A 24,712-nucleotide genomic window follows, 5' to 3' on the forward strand; every position below is an offset into this window, starting at 1 on the left:
CACGTGGGGGTGGCTCAGGTCAGAACCAGGCCATTCGGGAGAGAAGTCGGGAAACACGCCTTCGCGCAACTTTGGCACTCGCTCCCGCAAAGAGCCCTCGACGCTGGAACTCAGTTCATCATCTTAAGCCTGAGATCGATAGAATTTTATTTTTGATTTGCTAGACAAGGGTATTCAGGGATGTGGGACTGCGGCAGGTGGAGTTAAGGTACGGAACAGCCACGAGCTGATTGGCTGGTGGAGCAGGCTCGAAAGGGGGGCCGAATGGCCACCTCTTCCTGTGTAACAGGCTCGAGGGGGGGGGCGGCCAAATGGCCCTGGATGACGCACACACTTTCCATTAGAGGTCGCTGGATGTCAACCAGGATCAAGAGTCCTGGACAGTTTTTGTCTCTCTCCTTCTCTGTCACTGAGGCATTCCAGCTCAAAATTGCCTCAGACTGGAGGTGCAGCCTGGGCCCTCCATCCATGGTATGCACTTTTTAAAATCTTTCCCGAGTGTGGCTGCATATTTCCATTTCCCAAAATTTTACCTTTATTCCAGTTTCCCCCCCCCCCCCCCCCCCCCCTGCAGCCACCCCGACTCCCTACTCCAGTAACTCTGTGGAGTTTATATTGCGTTCTGTCAGGGCTTTGCACAAGTAGAGGCTTGGAGTGACTCTGCTTCTCTCTGGCTTGACACCCAGAGGGGGAGGAAGTGTTTTGAAGCCCTTCCTGTCTTTCCAGTGACAACGTGACACTGGGAATCAGTCCAAGATTACATTGACTGCACGTTAAACTGCAGCGGTCTGTGTGGGGTAGGTACACCCACAATGCTGGTAGGGAGGACACTCTGGGTTTTTGACCCAGCCACAGTGAAGGAACAGCAATATAGTTCCAAGTCAGGATGGTGTGTGGCTTGGAGGGGCTCTTGCAGGTGGTGGTGTTCCCATGCGTCTGCTGCCCTTGTCCTTCTAGCTGGTAGAGGTCGGGGGTTTAGAAGGTGCTGTCGAAGAAGGCTTGGTGAGTTGCTGCAGTGCATCTTGTAGATGGTACACACTGCTGCCACTGTGCGTCGGTGATGGAGGGAGTGAATGTTGAAGGTGGTGGATGAGGTGCCGATCATGTGGGCTGTTTTGTCCTGGATGGTGTCGAGCTTCTTGAGTGTTGTTGGAGCTGCACCCATTCAGGCACCCTTCTCAGTTCCCCCCCCCCAAGTCACACACCATCCTGACTTGGAGCTATATGGCCATTCCTTCGCTGTCGGTGGGTCAAAATCCTGGAACTCCCTCCCCAACAGCACTGTGGGTGTACCTACCCCACACAGACTGCAGCGGTTCAAGAAGGCAGCTCACCCACCACCTTCTCAAGGGGCAATTAGGGATGGGCAAGAAATGCTGGCCTAGCCAGCGACGCCCACATCCCATGAACGAACAAAGAAACATTTCTGGCTCGGATTGATTTTAAAACGCTGAATCTTTTTTTTAAACAATGAATGGATAAAGATGCCAGCTGTAGTGTTGTGTCTAATTCTGGGCACCGCGCTTCAGAAAGGAGGCCAAGGGCGTGGAGAGGGTGCGGAGGAGAATTACTCAAGTAGAAAAGTTCCATGGATGCGGGACTTCAGTTCGACGGCGAGACTGGGAGAAGCTGGGACTGTTCTCCTTTGGGCAGAGAAGGTTAAGGGGAGATTTAATCGAGGCATTCAAAATCAGGAAGGGCTTTGATGGAGTAAATGAGGAGAAACGGTTTCCAGTGGGTCGGTAACCAGAGGAACACAGATTTAACATAATGGGTAAAAAGAACCAGAGGGGGAGATGAAAATGTTTTTGATGGCTTGTGTCCCCCATGTTCTAGACTCTGCAGCCAGAGGGGTGGGAGCAGCCCCTGCGCATCTACCCTGTCAAACCCCTTACACATTTATTTGCTAGAGACCCTCGGGAGCGGCAAGTTAATCAGAGAATCTGTGTAAGCGATTCACCGAATATGAAGTAGCGTGAGGGGTCAGTTTTATATATCGAGGGTTTAGTGCAGGAGTAAGTGTTTGGCTTGCAACGAACAGTATTCATTTAACTGCGCATCTTTCAGATGAGATGTAAACTGAGGCCCAATCTGCCCCCTCGGGTGGGTTAAGGGGAGTTCCCCCCCTCCCCGGTGTCCTGGGGCCTATACTTATCCCTCAACCAACATCACTTAAAGAAAAAAAACAGATGATCTGGGTCATTTATCACATTGCAGTTTGTGGGAGCTTGCTGTGCGCAAAATGTCTGCCGCACTTCCTACGTCAGAACGGTGACCGCACTGCGGCGAAGATTCCGTTGGCTAGGAAGTGCTTTGGAGCGCCCTGAGGTGATGAAAGGCGCTAAAGCAATGCAGTTTGGTCCCTGGGATGAGGGGGCTGTCCTGTGATGAGAGGCTGAGTAAATTGGGCCGATATTCTCTGGAGTTTAGAAGAATGAGAGGCGATCTCATCGAGGCACAAAAGATTCTGAAAGGGCTGGATAGGGTAGAAGCCGAGGGGTTGTTCCCACTGGTCGGGGAGTCTAGAAGGCGGGGTCACAGTCTCAGGATAAACGGTCAATCATTCAGGACTGAGATGAGGAGAAATTACTGCACTAAAAGGGTTGTGAATCTTTGGAATTCTCTACCCCAGAGCGCCGTTGAATACATTTAAGGCTGGGATAGATGGATGTTTGGTCTCTCGGGAAATCAAGGGGATATGGGGAGAGGGCAGGAAAGTGATGAAGTCCAAGATCGGCCATGATCGTTTTGAACGGAGGAGCAGGCTCGATGGGCCGAATGGTCTACTCCTGCCCCTATTTCCTGTGTTCTCGTGGTTGGTAAGGGACGCAGGGTCCCCTTACCGGAGTGGGTCAAGGCAGCTGCATCTCAAGATTATCTCACGCAACTAGAGAGAGGAAAAAAAAGGCCCTCAAGATATAACCTGTCTCGCAGGACCCCCGGCGAGCTCAGCCGTCACACCGTGCAGTGGTCGGGGGGGGGGGGGAGAGCGGGTCTGGCCACTTCACACATCGGGTCGTGGCGGAAAGCGAGGACTGGGGTGAGTGGAAAACCCTCCAGCCTCTGTCCGGAACCCTCGCAAAGCGCAACTGGGCCTGAGCTTGGCTTGGACGGCGAGCTGCATGAAGGATGGCAGTGACTCTGGGAGGGGTGATGCTTCAGATTGGTGGTTGGCTGGAGGCGGGTTGTTTTTTTTGCAGGCGAGGTCTGACAATCCCTCAACTCTTTCCTCCCTCTGCCTCCCACTAACCCCCCGCCCCACCCCCCCCAGACTCCAGTGTGAGCCAGCCAGCTGACATAAAGCCGTCGTTGGTGTATCAGTGAGTTTAATCACCCCCCTCCCTCCGGTCTGATATTGTTCCTCAAGGAAAAAAACAAAGACAAACCGTGTTGGAACTATTGCTGATTTCAAGATTTGCTCTGCAGACTTATCTTTGGTAACTTTTTCAAGAAGGTTAGTGGCTTTCAAAGATTATTATCTGTGCTCTTTATCTTCCTAATTTGAGTATTTTCTACTCCTTATGGGCTATATTTGTAAGGGAGCAGATTTGCCTGAAATGAGTAGATGCTGTCTCAATTTCCTTTTAAAAATGCCTTATAAAAAGAAGTGTTTTCGAGTCTGATTAGGAATTGATCATCGAGACAAGCTTTCTGCGTTGACACCCTGGCTCTGTCCTCTTCCGCACAGCCTCGTCCGTTTTAATTCTGCTTCGAAGCAGCGGTTCGCCCTCGTTTTTTGTCTTTTTTTTTTGTTGTTTTTGGTACTGTTTTGTTGGTTCGTGGGATGCGGGTATCACGGCCACGGCCAGCATTTCTTGCCCCTCCGTAATCGCCCGCGGGGAAGGGTCGGGGCGAGCCACTTTCGTGAAGCCGGGCGGTCCTTCTGGCCGCGGGTTCGAGGAGATTTTTTTTCTTTTCCTTCCCCTTCCAGTCCCGTTTCAGGAAAGAAAGAACATACATTACTATAGCGCCTTTCCCCACCTCCAGAGCCCTCCACAGCCACTTTTTGGAAGACTGGGTTGCCGTCGTTGGGGAAAACACAGCAGCCAATTTGCGCACAGCAATTAGATAATGGACAGATAATCTGTTCCTTCTGGCGATTGTTGGTTGGGGGATAAATATTAGCCCCGGGGAGAACCCCCCCCCCCCCACCCCTCCTCCTCTGCTCTTATTCCGACAGCGACTGCCAGGCTTGGTGAACCTGTAAAAGATCTCAGCTTATTGGATTGGGTGTGCCTGTTGTTTACTCTGATGGGATTCCCAGCCCGCCTAAATGAAGTCACATTCCATTGTCTGTGGGGATGGGATGGGTGCGTGGGCCAGGAGAGTCTGGGGGGGGGTGGGGGGCGGTGGGAGTGGTGGAGGTTTGGGGGTCCAGAATTGTTAAACAGCAAAATTCTGAGGTTGAAGCCGCTGCCAATCGTTCGAATGCCGGGTTGAATCGGTGGAACTGTTGTTAACTTGTGGCCTGACAGCTGTGACTGTGCCCCTTTGAAGTTTCTGCCAGTAATTCCCACTCCCTCGGTCCCACGACTCCTCCCGGAGGACAGGCGCAGTTAAACCTTGGGCGTGAGATTCGCTCCTCAACGGCAACGTGCATTTATACGGGCGCCTTTAATGTCATAGAACCTTCCAAGGGAGTGGGGGGGGGGGTTTAGTCAGCGTGGGATGAATTCTTCTGTGCTGTAAGATTTTCTGTTTCGACACCTTCCGACGGATACACACGCCCTCAAAAGCCTCAGCCGACACCACACCCTCCATTTCGACCGTGCCGTCAGTCACCTCACCTAACTTCCATCCCTTGTGCAACACTGTGGATATTTAGTTAGGTAAAGGGCAAAGTGCAGCTGCAGTAACCTCCGATATCCATCAGTCAGAACGAGGGTTTCTGTCTGGGATTCACTGCAGTTTTTAGAGGGAATTTCAATCCCTTTCAGAATGGGTGATGTACGACATTTCACACTGATACAGTAAGCAGTGCCTGTCTTGAGGATAGGACAGTGTAGAGGGAGCTTTACTCTGTATCTAACCCCCGTTCTGTACCTGTCCTGGAGTGTTTGATGGGGACAGTGTAGAGGGAGCTTTACTCTGTATCTAACCCCCGTTCTGTACCTGCCCTGGGAGTGTTGATGGGGACAGTGTAGAGGGAGCTTTACTCTGGAACTAACCCCGTGTTGTACCTGTCCTGGGAGTGTTTGATGGGGACAGTGTAGATGGAGCTTTACTCTGTAACTAACCCCCGTGCTGTACCTGTCTTGGGAGTGTTTGATGGGACAGTGTAGAGGGAGCTTTACTCTGTATCTAACCCCCGTTCTGTACCTGTCCTGGGAGTGTTTGATGGGGACAGTGTAGATGGAGCTTTACTCTGTATCTAACCCCCGTGTTGTACCTGCCCTGGGAGTGTTTGATGGGGGACAATGTAGATGGAGCTTTACTCTGTATCTAACCCCCGTGCTGTACCTGCCCTGGGAGTGTTTGATGGGGGACAATGTAGATGGAGCTTTACTCTGTATCTAACCCCCGTGTTGTACCTGCCCTGGGAGTGTTTGATGGGGACAGTGTGGAGGGAGCTTTACTCTGTATCTAACCCCTGTGCTGTATCTGTCCTGGGAGCGTTTGATGGGGACAATGTAGAGGGAGCTTTACTCTGTATCGAACCCCATGCTGTACCTGCCCTTGGAGTGTTTGATGGGGACAGTGTAGATGGAGCTTTACTCTGTATCTAACCCCTGTTCTGTACCTGTCCTGGGAGTGTTTGATGGGGACAGTGTAGAGGGAGCTTTACTCTGTATCTAACCCCTGTTCTGGTACCTGTCCTGGGAGTGTTTGATGGGGACAGTGTAGATCAGGGTTGTCCAACATACAGCCCGCGTGCCAGGATCAGGCCCGCCGGTGTAAGCTGTTCCTGGGGCCGTTCCTCATCCTCACCGTGACTGGAGATGAGAAATTTCCCTTTTTCTGTCCAGCTTTTAGACTATTGCGCTGTCAGTTTCACAGCTGACAGCTGCTGACATCGGGAAAGCCGTTTCCCAGCAGACTCGGGGGTTTTCCAACGGGCTTTTTTAAAAAAGCGTCAGACCCCGCCGGAAAACCGGAGTCTGTTGCGAACAGCTGTTCCCGATGTCAGCAGCTGTCAGCTGTGAAACTGACAGCAATCTTTTTTAAAAGAATGACAAACCATCTGCTGAGCGTTCCACTCTCTGCAACTGTGGGAGAGAGCATGGGGAGCAGAGAGAGAGAGAAAGGGGAACGGGGTGGGGGGGGGGGGGAGGGCACAGAGAGACGGACATTGAGAACGGGGAGCAGGGAATACTGGGGACACAGGGTGGAGAGAGCTGGGGGAGAAAGAGAGAGAGTTGGTGTGGAGAGGGCCAGAGTGAGGGTGGAGCAGGAGACAGACAGAGAGGGGGCGAGAGAGTCAAAAGAGTCATTTACTTATGGCACAGAAGGAGGCCGTTCTGTCCATCAAGCTCATGCCAGCTCTCCATGGAGCTATGTAATCAGTCCCACTCCCTGGCTTGATCCCTGTTGCCCTGCAAGTCTATTTCTCTCAGGTGGCCATCCAATTTCCTCTTGAAGTCATTGATCATCTTCACTTCCACCACCCTCGTGGGCAGCGAGTTCCCGGTCATTACCACCTGCTGCGTAAAAAAGTGCTTCCTCATATTCCCCCTGCATCTCTTACCAAAAACCTTAAATCTGTGTCCCCTAGTTCTAGAGGGGGGGGGGGGGGGGGGGGGGGGTGGGAGGGAGAGAGAGAATGAGACACACACACGCACACACACACAGAGCATGGGGAGAGGGGGGAGAGAGATCAAGATCTCTCCTGAAAGATGGACATGTATTCAGAATACTCTGCATCGCTACATCAAGGTGTGTGGGCAGAGATTGACTACTTATTAAAGCAAAAACAATGCCAGGTATGACACTGAATCAGTTTCAACATAGTGACGAGAAAGTAAGTCAATAAATTAGTTTACTCATTTAAAGCTTCTTCACAAAAATGCACATTTGTTGTTGTTCTTATCAGTAAGATAAATTTTTAATGCCTTTATCTTTCGAAATTTGCTCACCGGCCCCCAGACCAAGCAAAAATTGTAATGCAGCCCTCTCTCCGAAAAGCTTGGACGACCCTGGTGTAGAGGGAGCTTTACTCTGTATCTAACCCTGTGCTGTACCTGTCCTGGGAGTGTTTGATGGGGACAGTGTAGAGGGAGCTTTACCCTAAGCTGGGAGATATCCTTGCCTACACTGGGTATTAACGGGGGAGGCAGTGGTGTAGTGGTAATGTCACTGGACCAGTAATCCAGACGCCCCAGTGCTCTGGTGACATGGGTTCAAATCCCACCACGGCAGATGGTGAAATTTGAATTCAATTAATAAATCTGTAATTTTAAAAAAAAGCTAGTCTAATGGTGACCATGAAACCATAGTCGATTGTCGTAAAAACCCAACTGGTTCACTAATGTCCTTTAAGGAAGGAAATCTGCCGTCCTCACCCGGTCTGGCCTACATGGGCCCCGGAAGTGCAGAAGGTGTTAGTTTAGGCAGGCATCAAGATCGGCGCAGGCTTGGAGGGCCGAATGGCCTGTTCCTTTGCTGTACTGTTCTTTGTTCTTTGTACATGTGCCTCCAGACCCACAGCAATGTGGTTGACTCTTAATGCCCTCTGAAATGGCCTCGCAAGCCACTGAGTTCAAGGGCAATTAGGGATGGGCAATAAATGCCAGCGATGCCCACATCCCACGAACGAATAATAATAACAAACAAAGCACTCTGTTCACTTTACTGATGACCCAAGGACGTACATTGTAGAGGCTGTGAGGATTGAACTGGAGTCTTCTGCTCAAACGTGATCGCTGTCCTTTGGGATTCATACTCATCCTTGTTTGGGAGGGGTTTATCTGCTCCGGGAATCCCCCACCCTCTGTTTCACTCCCCGCCCCCCCCCCCCCCCACCCCTTCCTGAAGGTGCTGATTCTCACTGGAGGGCAGTTCCAGAACCCCCACCATCCCCCACTTTCAACTGGGGCTGGGCTTTTTGCGAGGGATGCCTGACGTCCACACCCCATCTCTGCTCCAGTGTCCTCGTTGCAGTCATCCATTGATAAGTGAGCTTAACGACCTCTGTATCAAGTTTGGAAAACAGTTGATAATATTCTCCTGTCCCACGCCACCGCTGACGTCCACGTTCAGCCTTTGCTCGCGATCAGAGAGTGCAGTGGAGGGGTAATTGCAGTTAATCAGAACTTCAGATCTATTTTTCCCTGCTTCTCTGATTAGCGTCCAGATCTCTCGCCCCCTTCCCCCCCCCTCCCACCCTCTCAGCAGTGCCCTCAGGGCTCAGATTGCTGGATCTTTGCTGGGTAGGGGTGGCTGGGGAGAGGGAGCCAAGGCGGGCATGAAGGGAAAGCGGTCCGTGAAAATTTGTACTTGAGACAGGCGGAACTGGGGAGGGCCACATAAAGCACGGTAGCGTCCTACTCTCATCTGCCGAAACTGTCCCAATATTCCAGGATCATCCTGGAATACAAAGACAACCCCCCCCCCCCCCCCACCTTCCCAAACCTCCCAGCTTCCTTTCTCTACTGCAAACCGTCCGATTAAACCCCTCTCCCCTGTCTCCCTCCACCCTAGTCTCCAGCACTGAGAGTGATGAGCTCGACTCCTCCGCTGTCTCTGAATTATCAGACTGCTGATCCAACATCCAGTACTGGATGAGCAAAAATTTCTTCCGACTAAATATTTCAAAGACCGAAGCCATTGCCTTTGAATCCCGCTCCAAACTCTGTTCCCTGGTCACCAATCCCGTCCCTCTCCCTGGTAATGCTCTGAGGCTGACCCTGACTGTCCGTAACCTTGGTGTCCCAACTTGTGCCAAGCCCCGTTCACCCATCGCCCCCCTGTGCCCGCTGACCTGCACTGGCTCCCGGACTGACAGCACCTCGATTTTAAAATTCTCATCCTTGTTTTCAAATCACTCCATGGCCTCGCTCCCCACCCCCCTATCTCACAGCCAGTTGCAGTATTTGCGCACCTCCCATTCCCATTCTTTTGAGACATTTTATTATGTTTAAGATGCTATATGAATCAGTGCTGTAGTTGTTGTTGTTGTTGTAGGGGGTCCTTGTTTATTCAGGGTAAGGGTTTTTGTACACCGTCCCAGATAATTTCTTTTTATTCATTCATGGGATGTGGGCGTCGCTGGCCAGGCCAGCATTTATTGCCCATCCCTAATTGCCCCTTGAGAAGGTGGTGGTGAGCTGCCTTCTTGAACCGCTGCAGTCCATGTGGGGTAGGTCCACCCACAGTGCTGTTATGGAGGGAGTTCCAGGATTTTGACCCAGCGACAGTGAAAGAACGGCCGGTATAGTTCCAAGTCAGGATGGTGCGTGACTTGGAGGGGAACTTGCAGGTGGTGCTGTTCCCATGTATTTGTTGCCCTTGTCCTTCTAGTTGGTAGAGGTCGCGGGTTTGGAAGGTTCTGTCGAAGGAGCCTTGGTGCGTTGCTGCAGTGCATCTTGTAGATGGTACACACTGCTGCCACTGTGCGTCGGTGGTGGAGGGAGTGAATGGGGAAGGTGGGGTGCCAATCAAGCGGGCTGCTTTGTCCTGGATGGTGTCGAGTGTCTTGAGTGTTGTTGGAGCTGCACCCATCACACTCCTGACTTGTGCCTTGTAATGGTGGACAGGCTTTGGGGAATCAGGAGGTGAGTTACTCTCCACAGAATTCCCAGCCTCTGACCTGCTCTTGTAGCCACGGTATTTATGCAGCTGGTCCAGTTCAGTTTCTGGTCAATGGTAAGCCCCCCCAGGATGTTGATAGTGGGGGATTCATTGATGGTAATGCCGTTGAATGTCAAGGGGAGATGGTTAGATTCTCTCTTGTCGGAGACGGTCGTTGCCTGGCACTTGTGTGTTGTGAATGTTACTTGCCACTTATCAGCCCAAGCCTGGATATTGTCCAGGTCTTGCTGCATTTCTACACGGACTGCTTCAGTATCTGAGGAGTTGTGAATGGAACTGAACACTGTGAGAGTCATTGTAAGGGTTTACTCAGGGTACAGGTTACTGTACATCCCGAGATTGAATATTACATTTTGATAACCTACTTTTGCAGGTTGCGAGTGCAATCTCTGCCGGCTGGAAGAGATTGACCCTTGGCGCGGGAGATGGAGGAGTCATCGGAACATTCCCGCTGGCTGCCCCAGCATGCCTTGTTGAGCGTCGGGCAGGAACCGCTGCTCCACTACGCGGACGAGATCCCCCTGCAGCCGGCCGCGGACGAGGCTGACGCCTTCTTCAGCCACGCCGAGGGCGAGGGGAGCCTGGCCCAGTCGTACTACACCAGCCCGATGCATGGCAGGGCTATCGGGAGCTACCGGCACAGTGAGTACCCTGACTCTCCTCCTGCTCCCAAAGGAAGGGAGGTTCTGGCATTTACACAGGCACCCCGCTCCCCCACCCCCAACACCACCACCGATCGCCCAAACCTTCAGGACATCCCGAAGCCCTTCACTGCCGAATGCTGTCGCTATTGCAACGCTATTGGCGGTAGCCAATTTGAGCACAGCAAGATCCCACAAACAGAAATGTGATGATTTTTTTTTATCGAGGCGTGTTAGGTTGAGGGCTAAATATTGGTTCCGGGACACCGGAGAGAACTCCCACCACCCTGCGCCCACTGCTATTCTTCCAGTGGGTGGCCGTGGGATCTTTTCCTGTCCGCTCGAGGGCGGACAGGGTGGAGGGGAGGGGGCCTCGGGGTTTATGGTGCCTCCTCCTGGAAGATGGCACCGGTGACAGTGCAGCGTGCCCTCGATTACCGACACCGGGAAGCGTCGGCCCTGTGTTGAGTGAGACCCACTGAAGCAAAGCTAACATTCTGTTACTGTCCTTCCCTCCCAGCTTTGAGGCCGAGGATAGCAAAGGCCAGCAGACTCCCGTGCTCACTTATAGATCGAGGAATTCAGCAGGGGGTCCGGACAATCCCTGTGCCCGGTATCCAGATGTTCAGTGATGGATTCAGGGAGACTGGTTTGATGCAGGGACAAAAGCCCGCCCCGAGGAATCTGCAGGGTTCTCTATAAATAGGATCTGATCCGGGTGCTTAATGTGAGTGGCTATTGTCCCGTGTCCTTTATGACCTGCCGAGGGAGCCCAGCTTGCACCGGGCATGACTCACCGGCCGTGAAGTCGCAGTGAGCTGCGAGACGATGAAGTGCTGTGCAGGCTCCGTGGGTCTCGTCCCGCCTCAGAGTCAGGAGGTTGTGCTTTTGGGTCTCCACTCCAGGGACTCGAGCAGAAAATCCAGAGTGATGCTCCCAGCGCAGTACTGAGGGAGTGCCGCACTGTTGGAGGGTCTCTACTGAGGGAGCGCCGCACAGTCGGAGGGTCAGTACTGAGGGAGCGCCGCACTGTCGGAGGGTCAGTACTGAGGGAGCGCTGCACTGTCGGAGGGTCAGTACTGAGGGAGCGCCGCACTGTCGGAGTGTCAGTACTGAGGGAGTGCCGCACTTTCGGAGGGTCAGTACTGAAGGAGCGCTGCACTGTCGGAGGGTCAGTACTAAGGGAGTGCCACACTGTCGGAGGATCAGTACTGAGGGAGCGCCGCACTTTCGGAGGGTCAGTACTGAGGGAGCGCCGCACTGTGGGAGGGTCAATACTGAGGGAGCGCTGCACTGTCGGAGGGTCACTACTGAGGGAGCGCCGCACTGTCGGAGGGTCAGTACTGAGGGAGCGCCACACTGTCAGAGGGTCAGTACTGAGGGAGCGCTGCAATGTTGGAGGTCAGTCCTGAGGGAGTGCTGCACTGTTGGAGGGTCAGTACTGAGGGAGTGCTGCGCTGTCAGAGGGTCAGTACTGAGGGAGCGCCGCACTGTCAGAGGGTCAGTACTGAGGGAGCGCCACATAGTCGGAGGGTCAGTACTGAGGGAGCGCCACATAGTCGGAGGGTCAGTCCTGAGGGAGTGCTGCACTGTTGGAGGGTCATTCCTGAGGGAGTGCTGCACTGTTGGAGGGTCAGTACTGAGGGAGTGCTGCACTGTTGGAGGGTCAGTACTGAGGGAGTGCTGCACTGTTGGAGGGTCAGTCCTGAGGGAGTGCTGCACTGTTGGAGGGTCAGTGCTGCACTGTTGGAGGGTCAGTCCTGAGGGAGTGCTGCACTGTTGGAGGGTCAGTGCTGCACTGTTGGAGGGTCAGTCCTGAGGGAGTGCTGCACTGTTGGAGGGTCAGTGCTGCACTGTTGGAGGGTCAGTCCTGAGGGAGTGCTGCACTGTTGGAGGGTCAGTGCTGCACTGTTGGAGGGTCAGTACTGCACTGTTGGAGGGTCAGTCCTGAGGGAGTGCTGCACTGTTGGAGGGTCAGTGCTGCACTGTTGGAGGGTCAGTGCTGCACTGTTGCAGGGTCAGTACTGAGGGAGTGCTGCACTGTTGGAGGGTCAGTCCTGAGGGAGTGCTGCACTGTTGGAGGGTCAGTGCTGCACTGTTGGAGGGTCAGTCCTGAGGGAGTGCTGCACTGTTGGAGGGTCAGTGCTGCACTGTTGGAGGGTCAGTCCTGAGGGAGTGCTGCACTGTTGGAGGGTCAGTGCTGCACTGTTGGAGGGTCAGTCCTGAGGGAGTGCTGCACTGTTGGAGGGTCAGTGCTGCACTGTTGGAGGGTCAGTGCTGCACTGTTGGAGGGTCAGTCCTGAGGGAGTGCTGCACTGTTGGAGGGTCAGTGCTGCACTGTTGGAGGTCAGTCCTGAGGGAGTGCTGCACTGTTGGAGGGTCAGTGCTGCACTGTTGGAGGGTCAGTGCTGCACTGTTGGAGGGTCAGTACTGAGGGAGTGCTGCACTGTTGGAGATGCGGTCTGTTGGGATGAGACATCAGACCAAGAGCCCGTCTGCCCTCTTGGGTGGACGTAAAAGATCCCGTGTAGAAGAGCGGGGGCCAGGGTGCGGGGTTGGAGGGACGGTGGGGTGGGGGGGGGGGGGGAAGTGAAGGTGGGGAGTCCTCCCCAGTGCCCTGCACCTAATATTGATCCCTCAACCAACACCTCTTCCAAATAAAAAGCATTTGTTGTGGTCACTCATCACGTTGCTGCCTGTGGGAGCTTGCTGTGCGCAAATTGGCTGCCGCGTTTCCGACATTACAACAGCGAGCTGGCCCCCTTTGGCCGGAAGGAGTTGCGGCGGGACGTCCCGAGGTGGTGAAAGACGCCGGAGAAATGCAAGTCTCTTGTTTTTTTTTTTATTCCCCTGTTTTCATAACGCACGAGACTCGCGGGATTGCGACTTGGCCGTATTCTGCCATCTGATCGTGCCGTGGCTCTCCCTTCCATGCCAACCTCCCATCCCACCCGCTTCGATCACCCTTCCCTCCCTTGGACTAAAAAGGGAAGCTTTCAACAGGGGGGCTTGCAGGCGAAAACCTGGTTTCCCCCGCGCGTGCCCCCCCCCCCCCCCCCCCCCCCCCCAGGCAGGGGTGAGGAAAGTCGTGTCACTTAAGTCATTTGAGCAGAGTTACAATTTCCTGACTGTTGGACTTTATCTGTCAAACTAATCAGCCTCGTTTATAGATAAAAGCCTGCTCTTACTGCAGCATCAACCCCTTCCGCAGGGCCGCTCGGCAGAGATGCTGCATCCGTCTGCCGCCTGTCACCACCTTCGGTCGTCCCCGACGCGCCTCGCGGCCAAATCGGGCCACCCCCGAGGTGCGGCAGCCGCCAATTTGCGCGCGGCAAGATCCCGCAGACCGCGGCGACAGCCGAGGGTGAGCTGTTGCCATTTGAGGCCGGCCCGCGCCGCAGGGCGTGAGCACAGAACGCACGAGGCTGGCACTCCTGTGCAGTACCGAGGGAGAGCTGCACCGTCTCTCGGGGGCGCGACGTTAAACCGGGGGCCCCGTCTGCCCGATCGGGTGGATGTAAAAGATGCCCCGTGGCGCTGTCTCGGTGCCCTGGCCCGTGTTCAGCCCTCAGTCAACAGCTCAGAGAAACAGAGGATCTGGGTCATTTATCACATCGCGGGAGCTTGCTGTGCGCAAATTGGCTGCCGCCTTTCCTGTGTTACAACACTTCTAAAAAGTACTTTATTGACTGCAAAGCGCTTCGAGATGTCCAGTGGCCATGAAAGGCGCTATATCAATGCAAGTCTGTCCTTTTTTTTTTGTTGCAATTCTTCTTTGAAGTGACGTCACAATATCTGCCTTGTAACCCACTTTGATAAAACATTTCCGATTCTAATCCTAGAGGAACACAGCACAGAGAAGGCCATTCGGTCCATCGTGTGTCCCTGCTGGCCCTTTGTCTACTCTGTCAAAACCCTTCATGGTTTTGAACGCCTCTATTAAATCTCCTCTTCACCTTCTCTGCTCTAATGAGGACAACCCCAGCTTCTCCCAGTCTCTCCACCTATAACTGAAGCCCCTCAAATAACGTATTAAAATCGCGTCATTTCCTTCAGTTTTCCAGTGGTTGTCCTCAGTCAGGGCTCCCTTCTTAGTGAGTCACCAGCCAGCAGGAATAATCTTTCACCAGTTCCCCTCTTGACCTTTTCCGCCACACTGAAAACGATCAGGTTTTGTGATCCATTTCTCCACGCGCTAACCTCTCCCTGTTGGTATTCCTCTTGTGTCCCCTGTCCCCTTTCCGTGGCTCTCATACCCTCCCTTACAGTGTGTCCAGAACCGCGCACAATGCTCCCAATTAAATTCAGTATCGTTCGCTCCCCCGCACCCCCCCCCCCTCCCTCTGAGTCAGAGGGTTGACGGTTTGAGGTCTGCCCTACAGCATTTGACCCTGGAGTACTGGTCCCTGTGTTATACAAAGGATGCAGAGGCACTGGCGAAGGTGTGAAAAAGATTCACAAGGATGGTACTAGAACTTGAGAGGTTAGAACGATCAGGAAAATTTGACCAGGCCGCAGCTCTTCTCTGTAGACAAAAAAGAAGGCTGAGGGGGTGTCCTGATTAAATTATGTAAGGGTTTGAGAGGGTAGATGTAGCAAGCTTGAGGGGGAGACCTAAAACAGGGGTCGTCAATATAAGACAGCCACCAGTAGATCCGGTCGGGAGTACGGGAGGAGTTTCCCCAGAGAGTGGTGGGAATGTGGAACTGGCTACCACTGGGAGTGTTTGAGGGGTGAATAGTATCGATGCATTTAAGGGGGAAGCTGGATAAACACATGAGGGAGAGAGGAATAGAAGGATATGGTGATGGGGGGAGATGGAGAGGGGGTGGGAGGAGGTCCGTAAGGAACTGAAACACAGACACGGAGCATGTGGGCCGCAAGGGTTTGGGAGCTGCTTTAGAATTGAGATAGAGCATGCGTCTTGGCAAAACATGCCTACCCGAGGTCTGTGTTGACTGGTTTAAGCGTTTCGCTAGGCTAACCCACAGGTAACACCACAGCAAACCATGGCGATGATTTGGACCGTGCTTGCTTGGTGCAAACACAGCCCTGAGGAGCTGGTGGGAAGGTGGAGCTGAGGTTGAAGATCAGCCATGATCTTCTAGAATGGCGGTGCAGGCTCGAAGGGCCGAATGGCCTCCACCTGCTCCAATTTCTGATGTTCTTATTTTAACGGACAGTTTTTTTTTAATCTTTCCCCCCCCCCCTTCTACACAGGTCGCCAGGTCTACTCCCCTCACTTGCTCAACAGCCTGCAGTGGATGGAGACCGGGCAGGCAATCGGTCACCCGTACAACGGGGCCTGGTCGACGGTTGGGGCCTACGCCAAGGCCTCCCTCCCGCTGTACCAGGCCTCCTCCGGCTTGCCCTCCCCCCACCACAGCCAGCACCTCTACGGCTTCCGACCGCTCAAGGAGGCCAGCCCGGAGCCTGCGCTCGGCCTGGAGAAGGAGAGTCCAAAGTACTGCGAGGTGATGAAGATGGAGCGGGCCAGCCCGCTGAGTTCCAGCCTGCTGTTGCTGGGCCAGGAAGAGCAGCTGGACCTGAGCAGCCACCCCCCGGCTTACCACGGGAGTCTCTACCAGTCTGCGGGAGGTCCGATCATTGACGGCCATTCAACAGAACTCAAACATAATCTGCCTTTAATGCCAACCGGTAAGACCCAAGTTGAGGAGGGCAGCAGAGGGCGCGCGGGGTTGGAGCCTCCAGATTAGTACTGTCATTGCTGTAACCAAGAGACTGCAGCAGCCAATTTACACACAGCAAGCTCCCGCCCTCAGCAAGTTGATAATGATCCAAATGCTCTTTCCCACGATGTTGTTTGAGGGATGGATATTGACGCCAGGGAGAACTCCCCACAAAACGTCCTCCTTCTAAATAGCGGCCGCGAGATCTTTTAGTCCACCCGAGAGGTCAGACGGGGGCCTTGGTTAAATCTTCCATCTGAAAGATGGACCCTCCGACCGTGCGGCGCTCCCTCAGTACTGACCCTCCAACAGGGTGGCGCTCCCTCAGTACTGACCCTCCGTCAGTGCGGCGCTCCCTCAGTACTGACCCTCCGACAGCACGGCGCTCCCTCAGTACTGACCCTCCAACAGTGCGGCGCTCCCTCAGTACTGACCCTCCGACAGTGCGGCACTCCCTCAGTACTGACCCTCCGTCAGTGCGGCACTCCCTCAGTACTGACCCTCCGACAGTGCAGAGCTCCCTCAGTACTGACCCTCCGACAGTGCAGAGCTCCCTCAGTACTGACCCTCCGACAGCGTGGCGCTCCCTCAGTACTGACCCTCCGACAGTGCGGAGCTCCCTCAGTACTGACGCTCCGACAGCGCAGCGCTCCCTCAGTACTGACCCTCCGACAGCGCGGCGCTCCCTCAGTACTGACCCTCCGACAGCGCGGCGCTCCCTCAGTACTGACCCTCTGACAGTGCGGCGCTCCCTCAGTGCTGAGCCTCCGACAGTGCGGTGCTCCCTCAGTACTGACCCTCCGACCGTGCGGCGCTCCCTCAGTACTGACCCTCCGACAGTGCAGCGCTCCCTCAGTACTGACCCTCCGACAGTGCAGCGCTCCCTCAGTACTGACCCTCCGACAGTGCAGAGCTCCCTCAGTACTGACCCTCCGACAGTGCAGAGCTCCCTCAGTACTGACCCTCCGACAGCGTGGCGCTCCCTCAGTACTGACCCTCCGACAGTGCGGAGCTCCCTCAGTACTGACGCTCCGACAGCGCAGCGCTCCCTCAGTACTGACCCTCCGACAGCGCGGCGCTCCCTCAGTACTGACCCTCCGACAGCGCGGCGCTCCCTCAGTACTGACCCTCTGACAGTGCGGCGCTCCCTCAGTGCTGAGCCTCCGACAGTGCGGTGCTCCCTCAGTACTGACCCTCCGACCGTGCGGCGCTCCCTCAGTACTGACCCTCCGACAGTGCAGCGCTCCCTCAGTACTGACCCTCCGACAGTGCAGCGCTCCCTCAGTACTGACCCTCCGACAGTGCAGCGCTCCCTCAGTACTGACCCTCCGTCAGTGCGGCGCTCCCTCAGTACTGACCCTCCGACAGCACGGCGCTCCCTCAGTACTGACCCTCCAACAGTGCGGCGCTCCCTCAGTACTGACCCTCCGACAGTGCGGCACTCCCTCAGTACTGACCCTCCGTCAGTGCGGCACTCCCTCAGTACTGACCCTCCGACAGTGCAGAGCTCCCTCAGTACTGACCCTCCGACAGTGCAGAGCTCCCTCAGTACTGACCCTCCGACAGCGTGGCGCTCCCTCAGTACTGACCCTCCGACAGTGCGGAGCTCCCTCAGTACTGACGCTCCGACAGCGCAGCGCTCCCTCAGTACTGACCCTCCGACAGCGCGGCGCTCCCTCAGTACTGACCCTCCGACAGCGCGGCGCTCCCTCAGTACTGACCCTCTGACATTGCGGCGCTCCCTCAGTGCTGAGCCTCCGACAGTGCGGTGCTCCCTCAGTACTGACCCTCCGACCGTGCGGCGCTCCCTCAGTACTGACCCTCCGACAGTGCAGCGCTCCCTCAGTACTGACCCTCCGACAGTGCAGCGCTCCCTCAGTACTGACCCTCCGACAGTGCAGCGCTCCCTCAGTCCTGACCCTCCAACAGTGCGGCGCTCCGTCAGTACTGACCCTCCGACAGTGCAGAGCTCCCTCAGTACTGACCCTCCGACAGTGCGGCGCTCCCTCAGTACTGACCCTCCGACAGTGCAGAGCTCCCTCAGTACTGACCCTCCGACAGCGCGGCGCTCCCTCAGTACTGACCCTCCGACCTTGCGGCGCTCCCGCAGAACTGACACTCCGACAACGCAGCGCTTCCTCAGTACTGACCCTCCGACAGTGCGGAGCTCCCTCAGTCCTGACCCTCCAACAGTGCGGCGCTCCCTCAGTACTGACCCTCCGACAGCACGGCGCTCCCTCAGTACTGACCCTCCGACAGTGCGGCGCTCCCTCAGTACTGACCCTCCGACAGCGTGGCGCTCCCTCAGTACTGACCCTCCGACAGTGCGGCGCTCCCTCAGTACTGACCCTCCGACAGCGTGGCGCTCCCTCAGTACTGACCCTCCGTCAGTGCGGCGCTCCCTCAGGACTGACCCTCCGACAGCACGGCACTCCCTCAGTACTGACCCTCAGTCAGTGCAGCCCTCCCTCAGTACTGACCCTCCGACAGTGTGGCGCTCATTCAGTACTGACCCTCCGACAGCGCGGCGCTCCCTCAGTACTGACCCGCCGACAGTGTGGCGCTCCCTCAGTACTGACCCTCCGACAGTGCGGCGCTCCCTCAGTACTGACCCTCCGACAGTGCGGCGCTCCCTCAGTACTGACCCTCCGTCAGTGCGGCCCTCCTCAGTACTGACCCTCCGACAGTGTGGCGCTCCCTCAGTACTGACACTCCGACAGTGCGGCCCTCCCTCAGTACTGACCCTCCGACAGTGCGGCGCTCACTCAGTACTGACCCTCCGACAGTGCGGCGCTCCCTCAGTACTGACCCTCCGTCAGTGCGGCGCTCCCTCAGGACTGACCCTCCGACAGCACGGCACTCCCTCAGTACTGACCCTCCGACAGCGTGGCGCTCCCTCAGTACTGACCCTCCGACCGCGCGGCACTCCCTCAGGACTGACCCTCGGTCAGTGCAGCCCACCCTTAGTACTGACCCTCCGACAGTGCGGCGCTCCCTCAGGACTGACCCTCAGTCAGTGCAGCCCTCCCTCAGTACTGACCCTCCGACAGTGTGGCGCTCATTCAGTACTGACCCTCTGACAGCGCGGCGCTCCCTCAGTACTGACCCTCCGACAGTGTGGCGCTCCCTCAGTACTGACCCTCCGACAGTGCGGCACTCCCTCAGTACTGACCCTCCGACAGTGCGGCGCTCCCTCAGTACTGACCCTCCGACAGTGCGGCGCTCCCTCAGTACTGACCCTCCGTCAGTGCGGCCCTCCTCAGTACTGACCCTCCGACAGCGCGGCGCTCACTCAGTACTGACCCTCCGACAGTGCGGCGCTCCCTCAGTACTGACACTCCGACAGTGCGGCCCTCCCTCAGTACTGACCCTCCGACAGTGCGGCGCTCACTCAGTACTGACCCTCCGACAGTGCGGCGCTCCCTCAGTACTGAGCCTCCGACAGTGTGGCGCTCCCTCAATACTGACCCTCCGACAGTGCGGCGCTCCCTCAGTACTGACCCTCCGTCAGTGCGGCCCTCCTCAGTACTGACCCTCCGACAGTGCGGCGCTCCGTCAGTACTGACCCGCCGACAGTGCGGCGCTCCCTCAGTACTGACCCTCCGACAGTGCGGCGCTCACTCAGTACTGACCCTCCGACAGTGCGGCGCTCCCTCAGTACTGACCCTCCGACAGTGTGGCCCTCCCTCAGTACTGACTCTCCGACAGTGCAGCGCTCTCTCAGTACTGACCCTCCGACAGTGCGGCGCTCCCTCAGTACTGACCCTCCGACAGTGTGGCCCTCCCTCAGTACTGAACCTCCGACAGTGCGGCGCTCACTCAGTACTGACCCTCCGACAGTGCGGCGCTCACTCAGTACTGACCCTCCGACAGTGCGGCGCTCCCTCAGTACTGACCCTCCGACAGTGCAGCGCTCTCTCAGTACTGACCCTCCGACAGTGCGGCGCTCCCTCAGTACTGACCCTCTGACAGTGCGGCGTTCCCTCAGTACTGACCCTCCGACAGTGCGGCGCTCCCTCAGTACTGACCCTCCGACAGTGCGGCGCTCCCTCAGTACTGACCCTCCGACAGTGCGGCGCTCCCTCAGTACTGACCCCCCGACAGTGCGGCGCTCCCTCAGTACTGACACTCCGACAGTGCGGCGCTCCCTCAGTACTGACCCTCCGACAGTGCGGCGCTCCCTCAGTACTGACACTCCGACAGTGCGGCGCTCCCTCAGTACTGACACTCCGACAGTGCGGCGCTCCCTCAGTACTGACCCTCCGACAGTGCGGCGCTCCCTCATTACTGACCCTCCGACAGTGTGGCCCTCCCTCAGTACTGACCCTCCGACAGTGCGGCGCTCCCTCAGTACTGACACTCTGACAGCGCGGCGCTCCCTCAGTATTGGCCCTCCGCCAGTGCGGCCCTCCCTCAGTATTGGCCCTCCGCCAGTGCGGCGCTCCCTCAGTACTGGCCCTCCGTCAGTGCGGCGCTCCCTCAGTACTGACCCTCCGTCAGTGCGGCCCTCCCTCAGTACTGACCCTCCGACAGTGCGGTGCTCCCTCAGTACTGGCCCTCCGTCAGTGCGGCGCTCCCTCAGTACTGGCACTGTGGGAGTGTCTCCTTAGATTCAGTGCTCGAGACTCTCGAGCGGGGCCTCGAACCCATGATCTGTGCCACGGCTGATATTTTGCCACGGCTGATATTTTGCCACCCTGTCCTGTTAAAACCTACTTGTTGCTCTGAATTTCCCCCCTGCCTCTCTGCTCTCGGGTGTGTGGAGGCAGGTCCCTGACGGCGTCTCCCTGGCTCTTGATGAACATGGCCCGATGTGTTTAATTTCAGAGGCTCGTGAATGCGTGAACTGCGGTGCGACGGCCACGCCACTGTGGCGGAGGGACGGGACGGGACACTACCTGTGCAATGCCTGTGGCCTGTACCACAAAATGAATGGCCAGAACCGACCATTGATACGGCCCAAGAAAAGACTGGTGAGTGCCCACCATCTCAGACTTGGTTCCCCACGTACAACGTTGAATCTTGGAGCCTTACTGCTCAGGAGGTGACCGTTCGGCCCATTGCGTCTGTGCCAGCTCTACAATTAGTCCCATTCCCCTCGACCCTTGATCTTTCTCCTGTTGCCTTGAGCAATTTTTTCCCCCTTCAAGTATTTATCGATTCCCCTTTTGAAAGCTAGTATTCCCTCGGTGCCCAAAAATCTATCGGATCTCCGTCTTTGAATCTACTCAACGACTGAGCTCTCTCTGGGATAGAGAATGCATCATGAAAAATCTCACCTCCTATTTGGATCTTTGGCTGATTATCTTAAATCTATTTCCTCTGGTGCCTGACCCAGCAGCCAGTGCACACGGTTTCTCCCTATCGAAACCCTTCACAACTCTGAACGCCACTATTAAATCTCCTCTTAACCTCCTCTGCTCGAAGGACAGCAATCCCAGCTTCTCCACGTCACTGCCTGCTCTCATCCCCCGGTATCATTCCGGTCAGTCTCCCCTGCGCCCCCACTGAGGCCCTTAACGCCAGGGGCGGGCGCTCGGGCGGCACCCGCGGATCCCGACTCTGCCGCAGAAATTTCACAAAGGAAGTCCTTTCAATGTGTTTTTCTTTTCTCTACCACCCAACCCCCACAACCTCCGCAAACCTGTCATCGATTCAGATCGTGAGCAAGCGAGCGGGCACGCAGTGCGCCAACTGCCACACCAGCACCACCACACTGTGGAGACGCAACATCAGCGGGGACCCCGTCTGCAACGCCTGTGGCTTGTACTACAAACTACACAATGTAAGTGTGAGACCGCAGCACAGGAACGGGCCATTCGGCCCATCTGCTCCTCCCACCCCGATAACCCTATCCTTCCCTTCCCCTCATGTGTTGATTTATTCATCCATTATTCATTGCCCGTCCCTACTTGCCCACGACGACTGAGTGGCTCGCTGGGCGGTTAAGAGTCAACCCCGTTGCTGAGGCTCTGGAGTCACACGCAGGCCAGACCGAGTCAGGATGGCAGATTTCCTTCCCTAAAGGGGAAGTCATTAGTTGCTCCCTCTACACTGTCCCCATCAAACACTCCCCAGGACAGGTACAGCACGGGGTTAGGTACAGAGTAAAGCTCCCTCTACACTGTCCCCATCAAACACTCCCAGGGCAGGTACAGCACAGGGGTTAGATACAGAGTAAAGCTCCCTCTACACTGTCCCCCATCAAACACTCCCCAGGACAGGTACAGCACGGGGGTTAGATACAGAACAAAGCTCTGACCCTATCATATGGGCTCCAATGGCTGTAATTTTGCTTTTCCCTGCAGGTGAACAGACCCTTAACAATGAAGAAAGATGGCATACAAACACGCAACAGGAAACTCTCCAACAAGTCCAAGAAAGCAAGGAAAGCTCAGGAACACTTCAGCGAGTTGCCCAAAGATTCAGCAGGAGAGGGATCTCCTTTCTGCCTGAGCTCCTCTGCCTTCCAGAGCCACATGAGCACCATTGGCCACATGATGCCCTATGGCCACTCCCCTCACCTGCTCGCCTCACCCACTGCCCTGCACCCACCGTCCACCTTAAGCTACAGCCACCACCCTGCCACCAGTATGGTGTCCGCCCTCAGTTAAGATATCGCCCGCTCCAAGCAAAAGGTGGCGGGAGAGTTGGTATAGTGTGCGGATTATTGCTGACGCCCCATGCAAGGTGGCTTGTGCACACTCTACTCGACGTGATTCTGCTACTGGTGAATGCGACAGATTAATACACTTCATATTTGTGACTCGGGTGGGTTTCCTCCATTGAGACTTCAGCCACTGACTGCCTTGTATCCCGGGTCTCTTTCTGGATTCCAGACCTCATCCAGCGCCGTATTTTTTTCAAATTGACACATCAGCTGATGATGGCCTTATACCTTTCCGATGCTTGCCCGACCGTCCTCGTTTCCACCGTGGTCAAGAACGTGAGCGGAAAGCGAAGAATTCCCCCACAGGAGAAGGAGCTTCCTTTCCAAGAACCTGTCGCGTTCGTCGGCGCGCACCAAGTTGGCCAACCCGGAACCGAGACTTGCCGCTTTAGCTCGCCTTCCGCTCCCAAACTCGCTCGTTCCCAAAACTACAATCCTGCTCAGCCTTCCTCCTAACAGTTTGAACCCGAGATTGGCGTGGCCGCGAATTGCGTGGCGCAAAAGGATGCCGCCCACTGTGCGCGGATGAGCCATCCAATTCATCCCACGCTCCCCTCCTTCTCCTTCCCCCATATCCCTGAAAATTTCTCCCCTTCCAGTATTTCTCCAATCCCCCTTTTGAAAGTTACTACTGAATCTGCTTCCACCGCCCTTTCAGGCAGCGCGTCCCAGATCACAACAACTCACTGCGTCGAAAACATTCTCCTTTCCCCGTCTTTTTTGCCAGTTATCGCAAACCTGTGTCCCTCCAGTTACTGCCATGGGAAACAGTTTTCCTTATTTACACGATCGAAACCCTTCCTGATTTTTGCACACCCCGATTAAATCTCCCCCAACCCTCTCTGCTCTCAGGAGAACAGTCCCAGCTTCTCCCAGTCTCTCTCAGTAACTCCGAATAAATCTCCTCCGCACGCTCCCCACGAAGAGCGAAACTTCTCGATTGATGGTTCCTGCTCCGAGCATAGAGCCCGGCCACGTACGCCTTGGCGATATGCACAGGTTATCTGAATTTTTAAAAACCTGCTTCTGGACCGTTCGCACTGGGGAAACATGCAGCAGACTTGTCTTGTATTAGCCCAAGGCTGTATGAATATGCATTGAGAATCTCTCTCTCTCTCTCGGGCAGATGGCTGCGCTGTGAATGATTTAGCACAATGGAAGCTGTGTGTTTTTCACGTTTATGACAGAGTGTCATTTTGCAGCATCGACTGCCCGCTCCGCCTGCTATCCATTCAGAGCCCCCTCGGTCGCTCACCGTAGTTAGCAGTTCTGTGTAACCTCCGCCAGTCACCGACCCCAGATAGTAACAGGATGGGCTGATTGTACCGGACTTAATTTTTTTTTTCAACGCTTGCTCGTCTTCCTCAAACAGTTCAATAAATTGTCGATGTATTTTTTATATATATATATATCTCTGTGTGGAATAAACCCCTCTCCCCTTCAAACAATAAATAATTGCTTGATTCAATAATTGATTCGCACTTGTCAAGGGTGTAGTTGCCTCTTGGTTGAATTGTTGTGCCAGCCCTCACGTTCTGTGTGGTGAGGGGGGGGGGGGGCGTGGTTACTGTGCTCGATGCCAGCTGGAGAGAGGGGGCAGGAGGGCGGGCATTAGTCCCCACTCTCTCCCTGCACCGCCCCACCCCCGAGCTCCAAGAGTGTCGCTCCGCCTTGGTCCACCCTGCAGGGAGGGAACTGCGGCCTTCCAGCAGTGGCACAGGGACGCTGGGAAGGGGGGGGGAGGGGGCACCGGCACTCCGGCTCCCAGCCCCGCCTTGCCCCCCGGCGCGGGTTTCACACAGCGTGCCCGCGGTACGCTCCGGGGCGTTGCGCTATCTTTGCTCAGGGAGCGCAGCGTAAGTTCGCCAGAATGTTACCCACACTCCGAGGGTTAAATTACTGGGCGCGATGACGCAAACTAGGGTTGTATTCCCTGGGAATTTAAACGGTTAAGGGCGGTGATT

The 24,712-nt window shown here is 55.7% G+C and overlaps 1 protein-coding gene across 1 annotated transcript; it reads left to right on the forward strand.

Annotated features, from left to right (window-relative positions):
- The first annotated feature begins 3,021 nt into the window (after positions 1–3,021).
- LOC137358397 (GATA-binding factor 2-like) lies at positions 3,022–24,194 on the forward strand. The gene is made up of 6 exons (XM_068024339.1): positions 3,022–3,454; positions 10,121–10,389; positions 15,609–16,046; positions 20,906–21,051; positions 21,738–21,863; positions 22,387–24,194. The coding sequence occupies exons 2-6, from the start codon at positions 10,173–10,175 to the stop codon at positions 22,690–22,692; spliced, it is 1,233 nt and encodes a 410-aa protein (XP_067880440.1). The 5' UTR covers positions 3,022–3,454; positions 10,121–10,172; the 3' UTR covers positions 22,693–24,194.
- Positions 24,195–24,712: the final 518 nt, after the last annotated feature.

The sequence above is a fragment of the Heterodontus francisci genome, chromosome 49, assembly GCF_036365525.1.
Source record: "Heterodontus francisci isolate sHetFra1 chromosome 49, sHetFra1.hap1, whole genome shotgun sequence".
Taxonomy (NCBI): domain Eukaryota; kingdom Metazoa; phylum Chordata; class Chondrichthyes; order Heterodontiformes; family Heterodontidae; genus Heterodontus; species Heterodontus francisci.